Here is an 18,579-nt window from a genome sequence, read left to right as displayed (position 1 = left end):
CCCCTGGTGGTTCAGGTACGCTACTACTACTCGGTTGTCCGAGAACACCCTCACGTGGTGGCCTTGGAGTGTGTGTGTATGAATTCCCGGAGTGCAAACTCTACGGCTAGAAGCTCCTTCATGTTTGAGGAAACTGGCTTCAAATGTTCTCTCCAAACCCCCTGAGCTACAAGATTGTTGAGGTGAGCCCCCAAGCCCCTGGGGCTTGCGTCTGTGGTCAAGAGTTGAGGTGTCGGGATTGTCCATGGAATACCCCGGATTAGATTGTCTATCTTCCCCCACCACTCTAGGGAAAGTGTGGTTTCTGCAGATAGCGTTAGCTGCCCTTCTAAATGCCCTTTTAGAGCTTTTTCTGCCTTTAAGATTTCCCACTGCAGGGCCCTGGTGTGTATTTGGCCCATTGGACGGCCGGGAAACATGCAGTCAGGGAGCCTAGAAGGGACATGGCTTTCCGTAGGGTCATAGACTGGTGGGTCCATGCCCGCGATATTTGGTCTATGATCTTGTCTTTTTTTAATCCAACACGACGATGCCTAGATATTCCTGCATCTGGCATGGCTCAGCTTTTTTAAATTTATAATCGTCCTGTAAGTTCCATCTGTTTTTTTCCTCAGGAATGGCGGAGAGTTGAAGCCTTCGCCTTCCTCCCCCTTCGGGACCTCCTGAAGGACCACTTTCCCTACCAGTCCTCGGATTTCTTGCTCTAAGCCAGCTGCTCCTCGTTTGAGAACCTTTTGGGGGTTAATACAAAGTTCGGCTGTGGAAATGAGAGGAACTGGAATTTCAGGCCTGATTTCTTTAGGCTCAGAATCCATGAGCTGTTGGATATTGTTTCCCAGGTTGGGAGAAAATCTGATAGCAGAAAGCCCTCTCAATGAGGATTTGCCCAGGGTGGGGGGAGAAGGGTATCATTGGGGGGTTTGTTGAATAGAAACCCTTTGGTTTTCCTTCTCCTGTCCTGTTTTTTTTAAGTCCCCCCCCAAAGGGACTTCACTGTTATGATCTGCAACATGAACCAAGGAAAGATAAGGGAAAGCTGTCCCTACAGTAAGACTAAGCTGAATCCCTACGATGTAGCGGGCTGCCTGTTCCTAGCGAACAGACCCGCCTTAGTCCTAGGCTAGTCTGAACGAAGACCTATAGAATAAAGGGAAGGGGTCCCTAAAAGAACTAAGGACTGGAACAAAAATGGGACACCTCCTGAACAGAGAAAGTTGTTGCAGAAAACAAAAGAAAAACTGACAAAAGGTACTAGAGGTCCCAAAGGACCAAGCGAACTGAGAGATATGGGCACCGAAGCACCTAGCTAGCAAAACAGTCAAACGCTGAAGTCCAGCACAGCCAAAAAGGCGGAGCTGGAATATAAAGGCAGATGGTCACGTGACCGCAAAACACAAGATGGAAAAAACAAAATGGAGGGTTCTAACATTCATGGTATCTTCAACCTGCGATTTTATCATCAGGTATCAAGTTTTCTGAGGCAAATTTAGGAGATTCCTCGAATATGGTCTGCTCAATACAGGAACTGCAGAGTCTTTTATCCCAAGTAGCGGGTAAGACTTCCGTGTAAAGGTCCTATTCTTAGTTTTTCCTGTACTCTTTCTTCCCTAAGAAAAAAAAAAGAGGGGGGGGGCCTTAGTTACAAAGTGGACTTTCACAAAGATCACTTACCAACCAGACTGAAAAGAGGGTACCGGTTCAGGAGGCGGAGCCATCTTTGTAGACAGGGTCCTCCTGGAAGATGAAGAAGTGGAGTCTTTGCTGCGCTGATCTGCTGGAGTGCCCGCTTCCACTGCTATACCGTTCTCGACGATCCTGGTGTCCCGTCTCTTCAGATTTCTTTTTGCGCTGAGTTGGCGGCGGTGGTGGCGACTGAGGATGCAGCTCTTGCCAGTCAAGTAGCTCCTGGTCACTCATCCTTCCAAGACAGCGTGCCAGAGCTTCAGAGAAGCATTTACTGGCACCCCCAGCTGTCTTTTAAGGCTTTGGGAGTCCCTCCCATAGTGCCTGCAGTGTTCCGGTGCACCCCTCCTCCCCCTAGTCATGATTTGCGGCGTGGCGTTATCAGGAGGCACTCACGTGAGCGCGGTGGTACACAGAAGTTTTTTAGATCGCCGCCGGGCAGCACCGTGATCACACCTGCCGCAACCAGGGGCGACCAGCGAAGCAAACCTCGGCGGGCCCCGACAGGCCCCGTTCTCATCGTCTGGACCCCCCCCCGCACACCCTAAAGGCCTCTAGCCCCAGCGGTGGCGCTTCAGGGCACCTCACCAGCCGAGGCAGAGAACCCCCGCTGCCTGGATCGAACTGTCCGGGCCTGGCTTCCCACGACGTTCATCTTCTGGCACCCCGCAGGTATGCCTCCTTTAGGAACTGTAGGATCCCATCAAAGACAGGAAGCCAACTGATGCAGGAGAGAGGTACCGCCCTTTTATCTGTAGGTTTCCTGTCCTTGAAGGGCGGATCCTCTCTCTCTTCGTGGTGCCGTCATGGGGGAAGGAGAAAATTTTTATTATCGTATAGTAAATGACAACAGTCATCGTCACTTTGATCAGGCAGAAAGTGCAGTGGGTATAGCAATGTGACCCTGCTCTGCAAATTGCCAGAACCTCAATTTATACAGCAGAACATGCGCAGCGTGCTACTTCCTAATCCCAGACAGCGTCAGCACATCAGTGGTCAGTTACTTAAGCAACGAGCTGTAAACAAAGGAAAACTGGTAATATCTCTGCAAAAAATTAATAAGCAGTAGATTGCAAACACTAGCCAACAATATTCATCTATGGAGGTGGGGAGAAACCTTTAGGGTATGTGCCCACGATGCGCAAATGAAGCGGAAATTTGCGCTGTATGTCCTTTTCCCGGAAAAACGCATGCGGAATTTGACATGCGTTTTTCGCACGTTTTGCACATGCGGAATTGCCTTGCGTATTCTACTGCATTGTAGATGCCAATTCTGCATGCATAAACGCACAAAGAATTGACATGCTGCGGAATTTTCCGCACATCAAAAACACTGCGGAAAATTTCGCAGCATGGGCATTGCAATTGCGGAATGCCATAGGGGACCATGGAGGAAGGCTTACATGCGTAATTCATGCGTTTACGCTGCGGAAATTTCCGCACAAAATACGCATCGTGGGCACATACCCTTAAGAACACTCTTGCATACTTTGGCTACTATTTTGGATCACTATTTGTATGCCTAAACAAGGAGTGGAAGCCACAAAGATCACAGAATAGAAAAGATTTTAACCTCTTCTGCAATTAGGATCCACTCCTGAATATGCTAAAATCAAAAATATCAATATAAAATGACAAAAGTAGGCCACACGCATCACCAAAATTGATGGAGTAACCTAACAAGAGAAGAGAAAAAAAAAAATCCACAACTTTAGAACTGTTAAAAATTCATGTAACTGAGGAGAAAAAAAATAGTTGTGAAGAACAGGTTAAAGAAGCACTCCTCCCATCAAAGTTTGTATCCTTTTAATATATTGCAATCATCATATTATATAGTACTGGGTACTTACAATTGCTCATTTTACCTTACTACCCAGATAATTTGTTTCTACAGGGAAAAGAAGTGTCTTGTTCCTGCAGAAATCATTCCTGTCCAACTGCTGACCCAGCTGCTCCGCCAATCCCCTCTGCCATTGACTTTTGCAGTGATCATGACTCATACAGGGAAAATTGACCTCCTGTTTCTACATAGAGCTTAGAAGGATTCAGCTTTTAATCATGTGACGTCATAATTCCTGTATTTTCCATTAGGTCTAAGTGGGTAGAAAGGCAAAATGAGCAATTCTAAGTACATAGTGCTATATAAAATAGTATGATTGCAATACATTAAGAGGATAAAAATTTTGATGGGAGGAAGAGTGCTTCCTTAATGTGGTAAGCGTTCACAGAGTAAACCCAAAATAGAAAACAGAGACAGAATTAGTGGGACGCTGTACAAATCTGAGTTTATATCGAGCAAGACTTTGGGTAGATTTATTGACAAGACGGAAAATAATACCTCTACCAGAATATTATATTGGGAGCAGTTTGCCTGAAAAGTTGAAATAAAAGTCTAACAAAATGAAGATGGAAGCAGAGGACCAACTGGAGCCACAGTCTCGTCGCAGCGACAAAGTGAGAATGGGCCCGATTCCACCAGCTTCTACCGCCACAGTTCATTGTACACCTGAACTCCAACATATTTATCAATATAATGTGTTAAGGTATAATAACGCTGAAAACATTGGCTTTCATAATTCATATTTACTATCTGCCTCTTACACCAACATCATTTACATTTTTATTTCAGCAAGACAATAACTTTGTGCCACTGATTTACAGAAGTTTTCCATGGCACAACCAGCTGCAAACTATTCCAGGAACAACTTGACGTAGTTCAGACGCTGTGGCATATTTCTTATTCAGCGTGTACCCTCTTAAGGAAAGTAGTGCAAGTCACACAGATAATGAGCCGGTATGAGCTGTGCTCCAATGCACAGCACAGAGTATTGAGCTCGGTGTAGAAGACGATGGAGTGTTCAAAGATTTACTGACCAAACCTCCGGCACAAGGCTCAGACGTCTACCACTATACAGGTATAAAGTAGCATGTCATGCTCAATGTCTTCAGTTGTGAAAAAAACTTATACCACATAATATACTTTATTTTGGTGGCTCACGGCATACAAAAGCATTAACCTAGACAGTAGAAATCTATACCAACAGGAAGAAGGAAGCACTGTGGATACATTAGATATATACAGCTGAAAATTGGGGAGTACGGATCCTCTAACACAGGGGTCCCCTAACCACTGGTCCGCAGGTTTTTTGCTCAGAGAACACTGTGTTGGGTGGATGCTGCCCGCTGTTCTAGACTCTCGCAGGGTTGACCGGTAGAGGACCTGTGATGACATCAAGGTCACACGACTGATGTCACCACAGGTCCTGAAGCAGGATGAAGTGAATGCAGCTGAAGAGCAGCTGTCAAGACACAGCAGCCCCGTCCTGCTGCAGGGCGTGACGGGGTCTCAGTGACGCGGCTCCCGGCACATGACATTATATGGGGCTCCTGGTCTACACTGTATGATAAGTATGCACTAAACTCCAAATCCCTCCATATTACCAAAACCCCACCCTGCCGGGCCATGGAAAAATGGTCTTACTTGAAGACGGTCCCTGGTGCAAAAAAGGTTGGGGACCACTGCTCTAACATCATGAGGACACACACCCCTTCTATACTTGTGTAGAGCTTATTTTCAGTGTGCATTTCAATAATGGTCAGGCTGAGCTTTCATGGTGAGAGCTCACCATCTGCTCTGGTTGACAGCCATTTAGGAATAAGAAACATACTAATGGCTTCCGTCTTGCCTCTACCAGCTTATGTCCACAAGTTATAACACAACTACAGTAATATATATGTAAATTCAAGAAATGAAGAGGCAGCAATCCAGGCTTCAGTGAGAATATCAGATCCTCTATTCACCCAAGTAGCTAATATCTTGCTAGAACAGTAATAAAAGTAACGATTGGAATTGAACAATTTGTCTCATTACTGGACAATTACTGTTGCAGTGTGCTGGGTGTCAACACTACACCCTTTTTACCACTGTTCTGCACCGTGAATTTCAGCCATTTAGTTCTATAGGTGAAACAAAAGTGGATCAGTTATAAAAACAAAAAAAAAAATTATTGCATTGCCAAGTCTGGAAATTTTACTTGTAGTTGAAACCACTGATTTGTGCAGGTGCAGGGTGTCAGATACCCACCAATCCAAGAAAGCCATTCTTGAAACAAGCCATGGCTGCCAATGATATTGTAAGGTCGCTGATTTTTATGATATTACCATTAAAACTATGATGGTCACTGGAGAATTCTAGAATTTACTATTAGGCCAGTAATGACGGCTCAGACCCTTTATTCCATCACTGCCATGTTTTAATAATTCAGTACCCATTTCTTAAAGTTATCTGGGACTGTAGTTTGGGAGATTTTCCCTTGACCCGTTCAGCAGTCTGCGGTTTATGGAGGCCTGTAGTATGACTGTGATCCAGATTAGAGGGTCATACAATGGTGTGCGGCCTGTAACAGAATAGCTATCCCACATCAGTCCTTCACGTTATCGTAGGACATTTTCCAGAAATTCAATTACGATGCAGAGGAATTGGTACTTAAGCAATTGTCTGATTGGTCAACATACACTTGGATATCTGCAAGGTGCATGGATCTCTGCCACGTGTGAATATAGACTCAAAACAGGATCCAGATACAATCCAAAGTGCACTTCTACACTTACCATAGCCTGGGAAAGCTCAAACAACGTCACAACAGCCGAGCAACCACAAACTATTGTCTGGTGCTCTAAACAGATGCTAAATGTCACCCAGTGCTTCAGTAACAAATAGGGGAGTCCCAAAAATAGGTCCCTGGAAAGGTGCCATCACATTAGCCATTATGCCTGTGTACACAAGAGTACTAATGCTGCGGTGCACGGGAATAGTGACATGACAGGACCTTTACTATGGTGCCAATATTTACATACAGGGAGCCAAAATGGCCAGAGATAATCTCTTGAGATCAGAGCACAGTTCTTCACAGGAACTTCTGAGTGGGGGGGGGGATGAGAGAGATAGAGTATATAAGTATATATATATATATATATATATATATATATATATATATATATATATATATATATATATATATATATATATATATATATATATATATATATATATATATATATATATATATATATATATATATATATATATATATATATATATATATATACACACACAGTGGTGGCCAAAAGTATTGGCACCCCTGCAATTCTGTCAGATAATACCAGTGGAGGAGTCCTGAGGAGATAATTTGCATATTCCCACTGCATTTTGGGGTAAGTGAAGAGTCTCCGCGAGCTCAAAGAACACTGGAGTTTGGCTGTTGGAGCTGAAAAGAGGACATCGGTAAACCGCGCGCCAGTGAAAAAAGCTTTTTTCTTAAGCTTTTTTCACTGTTTTCAGAACATTAACAATAAGAACATGGAAGAGTCCAGGAGCCATTTGGTGAGCTGCATATCCTGCTACATGTTCACAGACTTGCCAGTGGAAAAGCCAAACTTCACATGCCAGAAATGCAAGCTTGTGTCCCTGTTGGAGGAAAAGTTGCGAAATCTAGAAGAGAGGTTAACTACCTTGAAAATCATTAAGGAAGGTGAAGAGTTCTTAGACAGAGCAGAATTATCTCTTCATGATTCAGAAAGAGAAGAAATTCGAACTGCACCTGACGAAACAGAGGAATGGAAGCATGTGACCCACAGAAGCAAGAGGATCGAGAGGCAGTCAGCACCCATACTGCTCAGGAACCAGTACCAGGTTCTCACGCAGGAGAACCATGAAGAAATACAGCAAAATAAGACTTTGCCAGCAATGAATAACCTTGTAAGCCCTCAGAATCCTCCTGGATGGAGAAAGAAGAATTTTGTTAAGAAAAAACGGAGAGTGGTGGTCATGGGGGATTCCCTGTTAAGAGGAACAGAGGCCGCTATCTGCAGACCAGACATAACCTCAAGAGAAATGTGCTGTCTTCCAGGAGCAAAAATTAAAGATGTGTGACAGGATATCAAGACTCTTCAGACCTACAGATCACTACCCATTCCTGCTAATACATGTGGGGACAAATGACACCGTAAGAAAGGACCTGGAAACCATCTGCAGTGACTTTGAAGACTTAGGCAAGAAAGTGAAAGAATTGGGAGCGCAGGTGGTCTTCTCATCCATCCTCCCAGTGGATGGCCATGGAACAATGAGGTGGAATAAGATTCTACAGGTGAACAACTGGCTACGTCGATGGTGCCGTCAACAAGGATTTGGATTTCTGGATCACGGAATGAATTACCTATACGATGGACTACTTGCTAGAGATGGGGTGCACCTTACGAAGACTGGAAAACATGTATTTGGAAGTCGCCTTGCTACACTCATCAGAAGAGCTTTAAACTAGAATAATGTGGGAAGGGAAGCAAAAGGCCAGAAAAAGCCATACAGCTGACAAATACTATTGAGATCTCTGCTACTGGAAGTGGAAAGGAAGAACAAAGACAAAACAATTTAAATAATAAAAATATGGGAGGAAGAGAAACCAATCACAAACTAAAATGTTTTTATACAAATGCACAAAGCATGGGCAACAAACAAGGAGAATTGGAACTACTAATGCAGGAAAAGGAATATGATGTCATTGGAATCACTGAAACTTGGTGGGACGATACACATGATTGGAATAAAAGGCGAAAAGGATACAACTTATTTGCAAGAAACAGACTTGATAAACGAGGAGGAGGTGTTGCATTGTATGTTAGAAAAGCGTATATCTGCACAGAGATTGAAGCTTCAGAGACTGGGAGTTCTGTGGAAACTGTTTGGGTAAGAATACAAGGAGAGAACAACGGAAAGGACACCATTGTAGGCATTTACTACAGGCCACCTGGGCAAGCTGAAGATATGGATGAACTCTTTATGTATCAAATGACCAAGTTCTCCAAAAAATATGACGTAGTGGTCATGGGAGATTTCAACTATCCAGACATTTGTTGGGAATCTCTCTCAAGTAAAACTAACAGGTCAAGCAAATTCTTATCCTCTCTTGCTGACAACTTTATCTTCCAAAAGGTAGGGGAGAAAACAAGGGGATCTGCTACTTTGGATCTAATCCTTATAAACAGGGAGGAAATGGTTGAGGAGGTAAAGGTGGCTGGGACCCTAGGAGGCAGCGATCATGCTATTATAGAATTTTGGATAACTAGAGGAGGAAGACATGTGAAGACTCAAACTTCAAGGTTAGATTTTAGAAAGGCAGATTTTAAGAGACTCAGAAAGAGAATAGGAGGGATCCAATGGCTGGATGTCCTTAAGGACAAAAATGTCCAGGAAGGATGGGAAATTTTTAAAAATGAGATTCTCAAAGCACAATCGTTAACAATCCCGAAAAGTAGGAAGAATGGGAAGCATTTAAGGAAACCAGGATGGATGAACACAGAACTTAAACACATGCTAAAAAGAAAGAAAGAAATGTTTATTAAATGGAAAGAGGGAGGCATATCTAAAGAAGATTATAATGCAGTCTGCAGATCCTGCAGGGCATGTATCAGGTTAGCTAAAGCTGACAATGAATTAAGGCTTGCAAGAGATGTCAAAAGCAATAAAAAAGGATTTTGGGGGTATGTCAAAAGTAAAAGAAAAGTCAAAGATGCTATAGGATTTTTACAGGATGAAAATGGAGAAATGGTAAGAGAGGATGTTGAGAAGGCCGAACTTTTTAATTCCTATTTTGCATCTGTTTTCTCTCAGAAAGAAAATGTAACATCAACTGATCTTCACTGTCCTTTTAAAGGAATAGAGGAATCCAAGTTATCTGTAAACAGAAAGATTGTGAGGGAATATTTAGCTAACATAAATGAGTTCAAGTCTCCAGGTCCAGATGAATTACACCCCAGAGTACTGAAGGAGATCGTAGAAGAAATTTTAGAACCACTCTCCATAATCTTTGAAAATTCTTGGAGAACAGGAGAAGTCCCAGAAGACTGGAGAAGAGCAAATGTTGTTCCTATCTTCAAAAAGGAGAAGAAGGTGGACCCAGGGAACTATAGGCCGGTGAGTCTGACTTCTATACCAGGAAAGATCTTTGAACAAATTATTAAACAACATATATGTAAGTACATGGATAAGAATGAAGTGATTAACCAGAGTCAGCATGGGTTTGTAACTAACAAGTCATGTCAGACTAACTTAATTTCCTTCTATGACAGAATCACTGACTGGGTGGATCAGGGAAATGCTGTAGATATAGTATATCTTGACTTCAGCAAAGCATTTGACAAAGTATCTCACACCATCCTTATTGAAAAAATGACCAAGTATGCAATGGACCAGGCAACTGTTAGGTGGATTCATAACTGGCTTAGTGATCGGACTCAAAGGGTGGTTGTAAATGGCTTCACATCCAGCTGGATGAATGTCTCAAGTGGGGTACCACAGGGCTCCGTCCTGGGACCTGTATTGTTCAACATCTTTATCAATGATTTAGATGAAGGAATTGAGGGTAAACTGATTAAATTTGCTGATGACACAAAGCTAGGAGGGATAGCTAATACTAGAGAAGAGAGAGAGAGGATTCAAAAAGACCTAAATAAACTGGAGCAGTGGGCAGCAACCAACAGAATGGTTTTTAACAGGGAAAAATGCAAAGTACTACATCTGGGCAATAAAAATAAAAAAGCATATACAGAATGGGAGGAATAGAGCTAAGCAACAGTACATGTGAAAAAGACTTAGGTATACTAATAGATCATAGACTGAACATGAGTCAACAGTGTGATGCAGCAGCAAAAAAGGCAAATACAATTCTGGGATGTATTAACAGAAGCATACAGTCTAGATCACGTGAAGTCATTATCGGTCTTTACTCCTCTTTGGTCAGACCTCATCTGGAATACTGTGTACAGTTTTGGGCACCACATTTTAAAAAAGACATAGACAAACTGGAGCAAGTTCAGAGAAGAGCGACCAGAATGGTGACTGGTCTGCAAACCATGTCCTATGAGGAACGGTTGCAGGATTTGGGAATGTTTAGCTTGCAAAAAAGAAGACTGAGAGGAGACTTAATAGCTGTCTACAAATATGTCAAGGGCTGTCACATTTTAGAAGGATCATCTTTATTCTCATTTGCACAAGGAAAGACTAGAAGCAATGGGATGAAACTAAATGGGAGGAGACACAGATTAGATATTAGAAAAAACTTTTTGACAGTTAGGGTGATTAATGAGTGGAACAGGCTGCCACGAGAGGTGGTGAGTTCCCCTTCAATGGACGTCTTCAAACAGAGGCTGGACAGACATCTGTCTGAGATGATCTAGTGAATCCTGCTTTGAGCAGGGGGTTGGACCAGATGACCCAGGAGGTCCCTTCCAACTCTACCATTCTATGATTCTATGATAACTCAGTTTCTTCCTGAAAATGATTGCAATCACAAATTCTTTGGTATTATTATCTTCATTTAATTTGTCTTCAATGAAAAAACACAAAAAGAATTGTCCTAAAGCCAAATAGGATAAATTCCACACCAAACCTAAAAAAGGGGGTGGACAAAAGTATTGGCACTGTTTGAAAAATCATGTGATGCTTCTCTAATTCGTGTAGTTAACAGCACCTGTAACTTACCTGTGGCACCTAACAGGTGTTGGCAATAACTAAATCACACTTGCAGCCAGTTAACATGGATTAAAGTTGACTCAACCTCTGTCCTGTGTCCTTGTGTGTACCACATTGAGCATGGAGAAAAGAAAGAAGACCAAAGAACTGTCTGAGGACTTGAGAAACCAAATTGTGAGGAAGCATGAGCAATCTCAAGACTACAAGTCCATCTCCAAATACCTGAATGTTCCGGTGTCTTCCGTGCGCAGTGTCATCAAGAAGTTTAAAGCCCATGGCACTGTGACTAACCTCCCTAGATGTGGACGGAAAAGAAAAATTGACGAGAAATTTCAACGCAAGATTGTGCGGATGGTGGATAAAGAACCTCAACTAACATCCAAACAAGTTCAAGCTGCCCTGCAGTCCGAGGGTACAACAGTGTCAACCCGTACTATCAGTCGGCGTCTGAATGAAAAGGGACTGTATGGTAGGATACCCAGGAAGACCCCACTTCTTACCCCGAGACATAAAAAAGTCAGGCTGGAGTTTGCCAAAACTTACCTGAGAAAGCCTAAAACATTTTGGAAGAATGTTCTCTGGTCAGATGAGACAAAAGTAGAGCTTTTTGGGAAAAAGCATCAACATAGAGTATACAGGAAAAAAAAGAGGCATTCAAAGACAAGAACACGGTCCCTACAGTCAAACATGGCAGAGGTTCCCTGATGTTTTGGGGTTGCTTTGCTGCCTCTGGCACTGGACTGCTTGACCGTGTGCATGGCATTATGAAGTCTGAAGACTACAAACAAATTTTGCAGCATAATGTAGGGCCCAGTGTGAGAAAGCTGGGTCTCCCTCAGAGGTCATGGGTCTTCCAGCAGGACAATAACCCAAAACACACTTCCAAAAGCACTATAAAATGGTTTGAGAGAAAGCACTGGAGACTTCTAAGGTGGCCAGCAATGAGTCCAGACCTGAATCCCATAGAATACCTGTGGAGAGATCTCAAAATGGCAGTTTGGAGAAGGCACCCTTCAAATATCAGGGACCTGGAGCAGTTTGCCAAAGAAGAATGGTCTACAATTCCAGCAGAGCATTGTAAGAAACTCATTGATGGTTACAGGAAGCGGTTGTTCAACCAAGTATTAGGCTGAGGGTGCCAATACTTTTGTCTGGCCCATTTTTTGAGTTTTGTGTGAAATGATCAATGATTTGATTTTTGCTTCATTCTCTTTTGTGTTTTTTCCTTGCAAGCAAATTAAATGAAGATAATAATACCAAAGAATTTGTGATTGCAATCATTTTCAGGAAGAAACTGAGTATTATCTGACAGAATTGCAGGGGTGCCAATACTTTTGGCCACAACAAACAAACAAATATATATATATATATATATATATACACACACACACACACACCAAAAGTTTGGACACACCTTCTCATTTAAAGATTTTTCTGTATTTTCATGACTATGAAAATTGTACAATCACACTGAAGGCATCAAAACTATGCATTAACACAGGTGGAATTATATACTTAACAGTGTGCAAAGCAGTCCTCAAAGCAAAAGGTGGCTACTTTGAAGAACCTAGAATATAAGACATATTTTCAGTTGTTTCACACTTTTTTGTTAAGTATATAATTCCACATGTGTTAATTCATAGTTTTGATGCCTTCAGTGTGAATGTACAATTTTCATAGTCCTGAAAATACAGAAAAATCTTTAAATGAGAAGGTGTGTCCAAACTTTTGGTCTGTACTGTATAGATTTTACACAAGCCATGTGGCAAGGCCCTTTAAATGGTCGATAGTGATTTTTAGGCTGCGTGCCCACTATGCGATTTCCGCAGCGAAAACACTTAAAACCGTACGCAGCGGAGAAAAGACCGGGGGCCATCAGAAGGTGAGTATAATCTTTATTTTTTACCATTCTTATTCTTTTTTTTAACTATTACTTGGTCACACTATATAAATCCATGCCGGTTGCATGGATTTATATAGTGTGACCAAGTTGTCAAGCACTTTCCAAGTGATGCTAAAATCGCTTGTAAAAGCGCTTGATAACCCACATGCAGAAATACATGCAAAAACGCTTGACAAAACGCATTTAAAATCTGCATGCGTTTTTCCTGCCAGGGAGAAGCGGAAAAAATATGCAGCATTTCGCCTTAGGATTCCTACTTCCTGACCTCTTCCTCTGTTAGGAGGGTGTTTGCATATTTACATTCCCAGTGGAGCACTGCATGGCCTTTAAGTTTCCCAAAGGCAACTTGGCGCTCTCCACAAGAAAAAAAACTTTAGAAAATATTTTGCTCTCTTTAAAATATAACTTTTATTGGATGGGTTGAAAATAAAAGGTATAATTTTAAAGAGCAACATATTTTCTGTGAATCTTCTAAGTATTGCACTCTGGTCTGAGTCTTTCAAGAAGAAACTTTACCCATAAGGGCTCATACTGATTTGCAAGAAAAACAGGCGTACAATCCAATAAAACCCAAAAAATTGGATTGCACTCTGACCAATGTTAATCTATGAGTGACAGCTCATCTGCTATTTTTTTCTCAGCAGAAATTGGACTGATAAAAAAAATGTGTAATATATATATATATATATATATAGCAGTATGTTGCATATATCGGACGAGACTCACCAATGCAAGTCAATGGGTGCGAAAAAAAAAAAAAAAAAATGGACGGCATACCATTTTTACAGATACATTACCATTCTGTAGCATCGAACTCTGTAAATGGTTGCGGAGGAAAAAAAAAACAAACCAAAAAAAAAAACGCATTGTCCTCTCATGAAAATTGCAAAACACTCGTCCGATTTTTCAGTCCAGATATCGGAAAGTTGTTTTTTTTTCCCACACATATGGGTATGTGCCCTTAGACTACATTCCACGATGAGCTTTTGATGCTGCAGATTTTCTGCACCCATTAAATAAAATAGATTACTTACATTTTTTTCAAAAATACACAGTAAAAAAAAACTCACCAAAAATGAATTATGGGAACAAGGCCTTAGATGATGTTATTAGACTGGCAGACATCACCACATGATGTTTTTCACTTAAACCAGGAAACCCCTTTAAAAAAGTTACACGATAAGTGGAGGAATTATTACTGTAACGATATTAAAGAGGTATTCTCATCTCCAAGATCCCTTCCCAATATATAGTAGGTGTAATGATAATATTAGCAAATACCTCCAATTAGAAATGTATAGTGGCTTGCGAAAGTATTCACCCTCTTGCCATTTTTCTTGTTTTGCTACCTCACAACCTGGAATTTTGAGGGTTTTCATCAGTTCATGTAAAGAACATGCCTACAACTGTGAATATTTGGTTTTCTTTTTATTGTGAAGCAAACAAATAGGACAAAATAACTGAAAACTTTACTGTGCATAACTATTCACCCCCCTAAGTCAGTATTTGTAGAGCCTCTTTTTGCAGCAATTACAGCTGCAAGTCGCTTTGGATAAGCCTCTATGAGCTTTCCACATCTCGCCACTGAGATTTTTGCCCATTACTCAAAGGCAAAACTGCTCCAGCTCCTAGATGGTTTCCTCTAGTGAACAGCAATCTTCAAGTGTGACCACAGATTCTCAATTGGACTAAGGTATGGGCTTTGAGTAGGCCACTCCAAAACATTTACGTTTCCCCTTAACCACTCAAGTGTTGCTTTAGGTCATTGTCTTGTTGGAAGCTGAACCTCTGTCTCAGACAAACAGGTTTTGCTCAAGAATATCCTTGTATTTCGCACAATCTTCTTCTCATCTCAGATCATTTTCCCTGTCCCTGCTGCCAAAAAAAACATCCCCACAGCATGATGCTGCCACCACCATGTTCCACTGTGGGGATGGTGTTCTTGGGCTGATGAGCTGTGTTGGTTTGGTGCCAGACTTGTACTTAACAACTTTGTCCCTGACTTGTTTGGAGGACTCCTTGGTCTTGATGGTGTTTTTTTGGTTAGTGACTTATGAATGTAATTGCTTGCACTAGAAAATTTAGGGGTGAATATATATGCACATGCCAATTTTTTAGTTATTTGATCCCATAAATGTAATTTATGCCTACATTTTTCTCACTTCACCAACTTAGACTATATAATGCTGATGCATCAAATACAAATCGGATTACAAAAATATTTAAAACACAGGTTGTAATGTAATAAAATAGGTAAAAAGCCAAGGGGGTGAATACTTTCACAAGCCACTGAAGTATAATTCATATTAGTCATGTCACTTACCCCATGTGCAGAGCATAGCAGTAGCTTAGGTATCCATGGTTACAAACACTGATATAGGGACAGCCGTTAGGGATCGTAACCACGGATACCCAAGGTACTGGAATGCCGTGCACATGGGGTAAGTGACATCGCTAGTCAGAAGAACTATACTGCATTTCTAATTGAAGGTATTTGCTAATATTACATGTACTACATATTGGGATAGAATTTTGGAGATCGGAATACCCCTTTAACACCATAGGCAAAAGCAAAGAGAACCGGTCAGTCACAGTAATACCTGAACCGTGGGCAACACAAGACTGGTTCATTACAGAAAGCCACGTTTTACTCCAAAACACTGCAGAATGAGTACAGGAGTCCGGCTACTATGAGAAGTGTCTGCTGGCCAGCGCCCATCACCTTCCTACCGAACATGACAGGTCTCTCCCTATGTGCATATTGGCAGAGGCCAGTCAATCAAGTCAAACCAGCCGCAGACAAGCCAGAGGGAACCTCTTCTGGGCCTGGCTCATTTCGCAAGTAAAAGGTTGCCTTCTGTAGTGAATGACCCTTCCAATGTTTCATAATAGACCAAAGATGACAAACATAAAAGGGGGAGTACAGCTTTAAATAACAGAAGACTTCATAAAGTCACTGATTTTGATCAGAAGAGTCTCAACTGGTTATCACATCTCAGACTACTGGTGATAGTCTTATGAGATGTCAGATCTTATTTATCTTGCCAAGCAGGAACCAGATTATCAGATAGCTCTTTGACTGTTAAGAGGGGGGGACGGGGGGACCGGGACTAAACAACTGATGCTGTATCCATAGGACAGGTCATCAATAAAGATTGTGGGTCCGAGATCAGAATCCCTGATCAGCACATTTAGTGTTCACTTGATTGGGAGATAAAATACAGTACACAGCCACTGAATGTACAGTACTGCTGTTATTGTCTGTAGTGCTGCCATCACACCAACAGCACTGCAGCCAATCAGTGAGCTCAGCAGCTCAGGAAGAGCCGGTGAGCTCAATTATTCAGTTATTGGATGTAGTGGTGTCAGCGCTGCAGACAATAACAGACACTGGGAGCAGCGGTGGAGATGCCGCACTGGACCTGGGGACGGCGAGAAAGGCCCCGACCCCACTATCAGTATTTGGTCTAAATGTTTCCTCAGGAGTGGCAGCCAAAACCAGGAGTGAGTGATAAATGCAGAATTGGTGACTTGTTTCTATTATACCTTTTCTCTGTTCCCCATCTGGTTTTGGCTCCCACTCCTGAGAAAGAATACTGACCGAATACTGATAGTGGGACTGTGGCCTTAAGAAGATTATTTAAACTGCTACCGGAGAGATCCCATGCATTAAAGGGGTTCTCTGTTTTTTAGAATACATGGGTTCTCCATATACATGGTTATAAGCCGTTACCATTCTATAGTAAAACCTGAGACAATAGGGGGATACAGACAGGACGGGGTAGGCTGATCCCACTAATGGGGCCCCCATGACTAATGATCGCCCCAGTAATAAGGCCATGGGGGCGGGGTGACAAGGTAGCTCTAGTGACAGGTAATACACCCGCACATGTAGGCGTGTGACCCCACAGTCAGTCCTGGCTGCCCCCCCGGCACAGCTAGATCAGGGGTCCTATAATGACAGCTGACAATGACAGGTCCCCAGTGCGCCCCGCTGCCGGACAGCTGCACTGACACATGACGCCGGGCAGCAGCAGCAGAAGAAGAAGCCGGCCATGTGTCCCCACTCACTGACAGCAAGCAGGGGTGGCCAGGCCGAGGCTTCACTTACGGCCTACAGCGGCCTGAGAGCGCTGTCCCCGGCGGACGTCCTCACTCACCTGCCGTAGATTCCATCAGTAATGCGGTTCCGTTTTAACGGGCGCCGGAGTTTACTGCAGTCCGCATTCCGCCGCTTCATTCTCCCGGTGTCCGCCTCCTCCCGCCGCCGCCGCCCGAGGCCTGCCCCGTCCGCTCAGACACCGTTCACACCTGCTCCGGTGCTTACCAGGAGCCACCCGCCCGGAAAAGCGCCAATAAACACATGAAAAGAAACCGATAGTAACGAGTTTAAAGGGTTTGAAACAAAGAAATAAAGATGGAGGCCCCTCCTCCTCCTCCCCTCAGCAACGGCGCAGCCAGGGCCGGACCGCACGCGAGCCCGCCCACTTTATGAGTGACGGCTACAGCAGCCAATCACAGCTCGGGAGAAGTTGAGCGACAAGAAGGAAAGCCATTAGTGGACAAGGGCAAGCTGCCAATAATGACGCAAGGAGTTTTTCTGAAGCTTTGCTGGCCTTAGAAAGAAAAGCCGAATGTGTGGGCGGGGAATTGTAATGACTGGCGTCTGGAGAGACCAATTATACAGCTGGCTGAATGTAGTGGGCGGGGCAATGTGGTTGGTAAGTGCAAGTGCGCGGGAAGCCAGATCATGAAAGGCGAGGGGGCGTGAGGTGTCAAATTGTGAAGCCAATCAGAGCCTAGCTACAGGAGATGGTGACAGCGGCGTGTCCAATGAGACAGCAGAAGGGGAGGAGCTACAATTAACCCTTCAGGTAGAGCAATGGGCGGGTTTGTTTTGGGCTCCACGTCCGCAGGATGGAGGGCCGGACCCTGAAGCCCGCCCCCTTCAGGAATGGGGCTGTACTGGCTCCGCTCCGTCACAGTACTGGAGACTGAGGCTGCGCAGTGTGGAGCTGGGCACAGACATGGACGTATCCTTGTGAACATGAAGCACTCCTGTCATGGCAGCAAGCTGTAGTAGTAGCAGCCTAGTCAGTGGCAGGTGTGTGCCCTTAGACATCAATGGGGACACAAGAAATGTACGGGATTCGTTACCAGAGCCCCATAGGCAGCGGCTGTGCGGCCAGGGTGAAGATGCCCCCACTTCTGGAGCCCACCCACCGCACAATGCAGGACGGCTGAGGACAGGCTGCAATACCACACAGAGAACACGGCCGGGGTGGCGCTGTGCTGGTACAGCCCCGGGACAAGGCACAGGGACTGACAGCCAAAAATCCCAGATAGTCCCACAGTCTTACCACGTCACCCCTCCGCATAATGCCCAGGAGCCCCCACTAAAACAGGACTAAGGGCTGGATCAGGTAGACAGGGTATATAATGGTAGGACCATACAGTCACTGAAGTT

General features: G+C 43.4%; 1 protein-coding gene across 1 annotated transcript in view; it reads right to left on the bottom strand.

Annotated features, from left to right (window-relative positions):
- The window catches only part of MACO1 (macoilin 1), a 57,699-nt gene extending 40,096 nt beyond the window's left edge, over positions 1-17,603 (bottom strand). The window contains exon 1 of the mRNA XM_073665859.1: positions 17,273-17,603. Within this exon, the coding sequence (XP_073521960.1) occupies positions 17,273-17,352 (80 nt within the window). The 5' untranslated portion in view covers positions 17,353-17,603. The remainder of the gene's footprint in view (positions 1-17,272) is intronic.
- Between the last annotated feature and the right edge of the window lie 976 nt (positions 17,604-18,579).

Source organism: Phyllobates terribilis, unplaced genomic scaffold, assembly GCF_046119375.1.
Source record: "Phyllobates terribilis strain yellow unplaced genomic scaffold, ASM4611937v1 Scaffold_2__4_contigs__length_985480577, whole genome shotgun sequence".
In the NCBI taxonomy this organism is placed as follows: Eukaryota; Metazoa; Chordata; class Amphibia; order Anura; family Dendrobatidae; genus Phyllobates; species Phyllobates terribilis.
The sequence above is the reverse complement of the archived record's forward strand: the minus strand, read 5'-3'. Positions and strand labels throughout refer to the sequence as shown.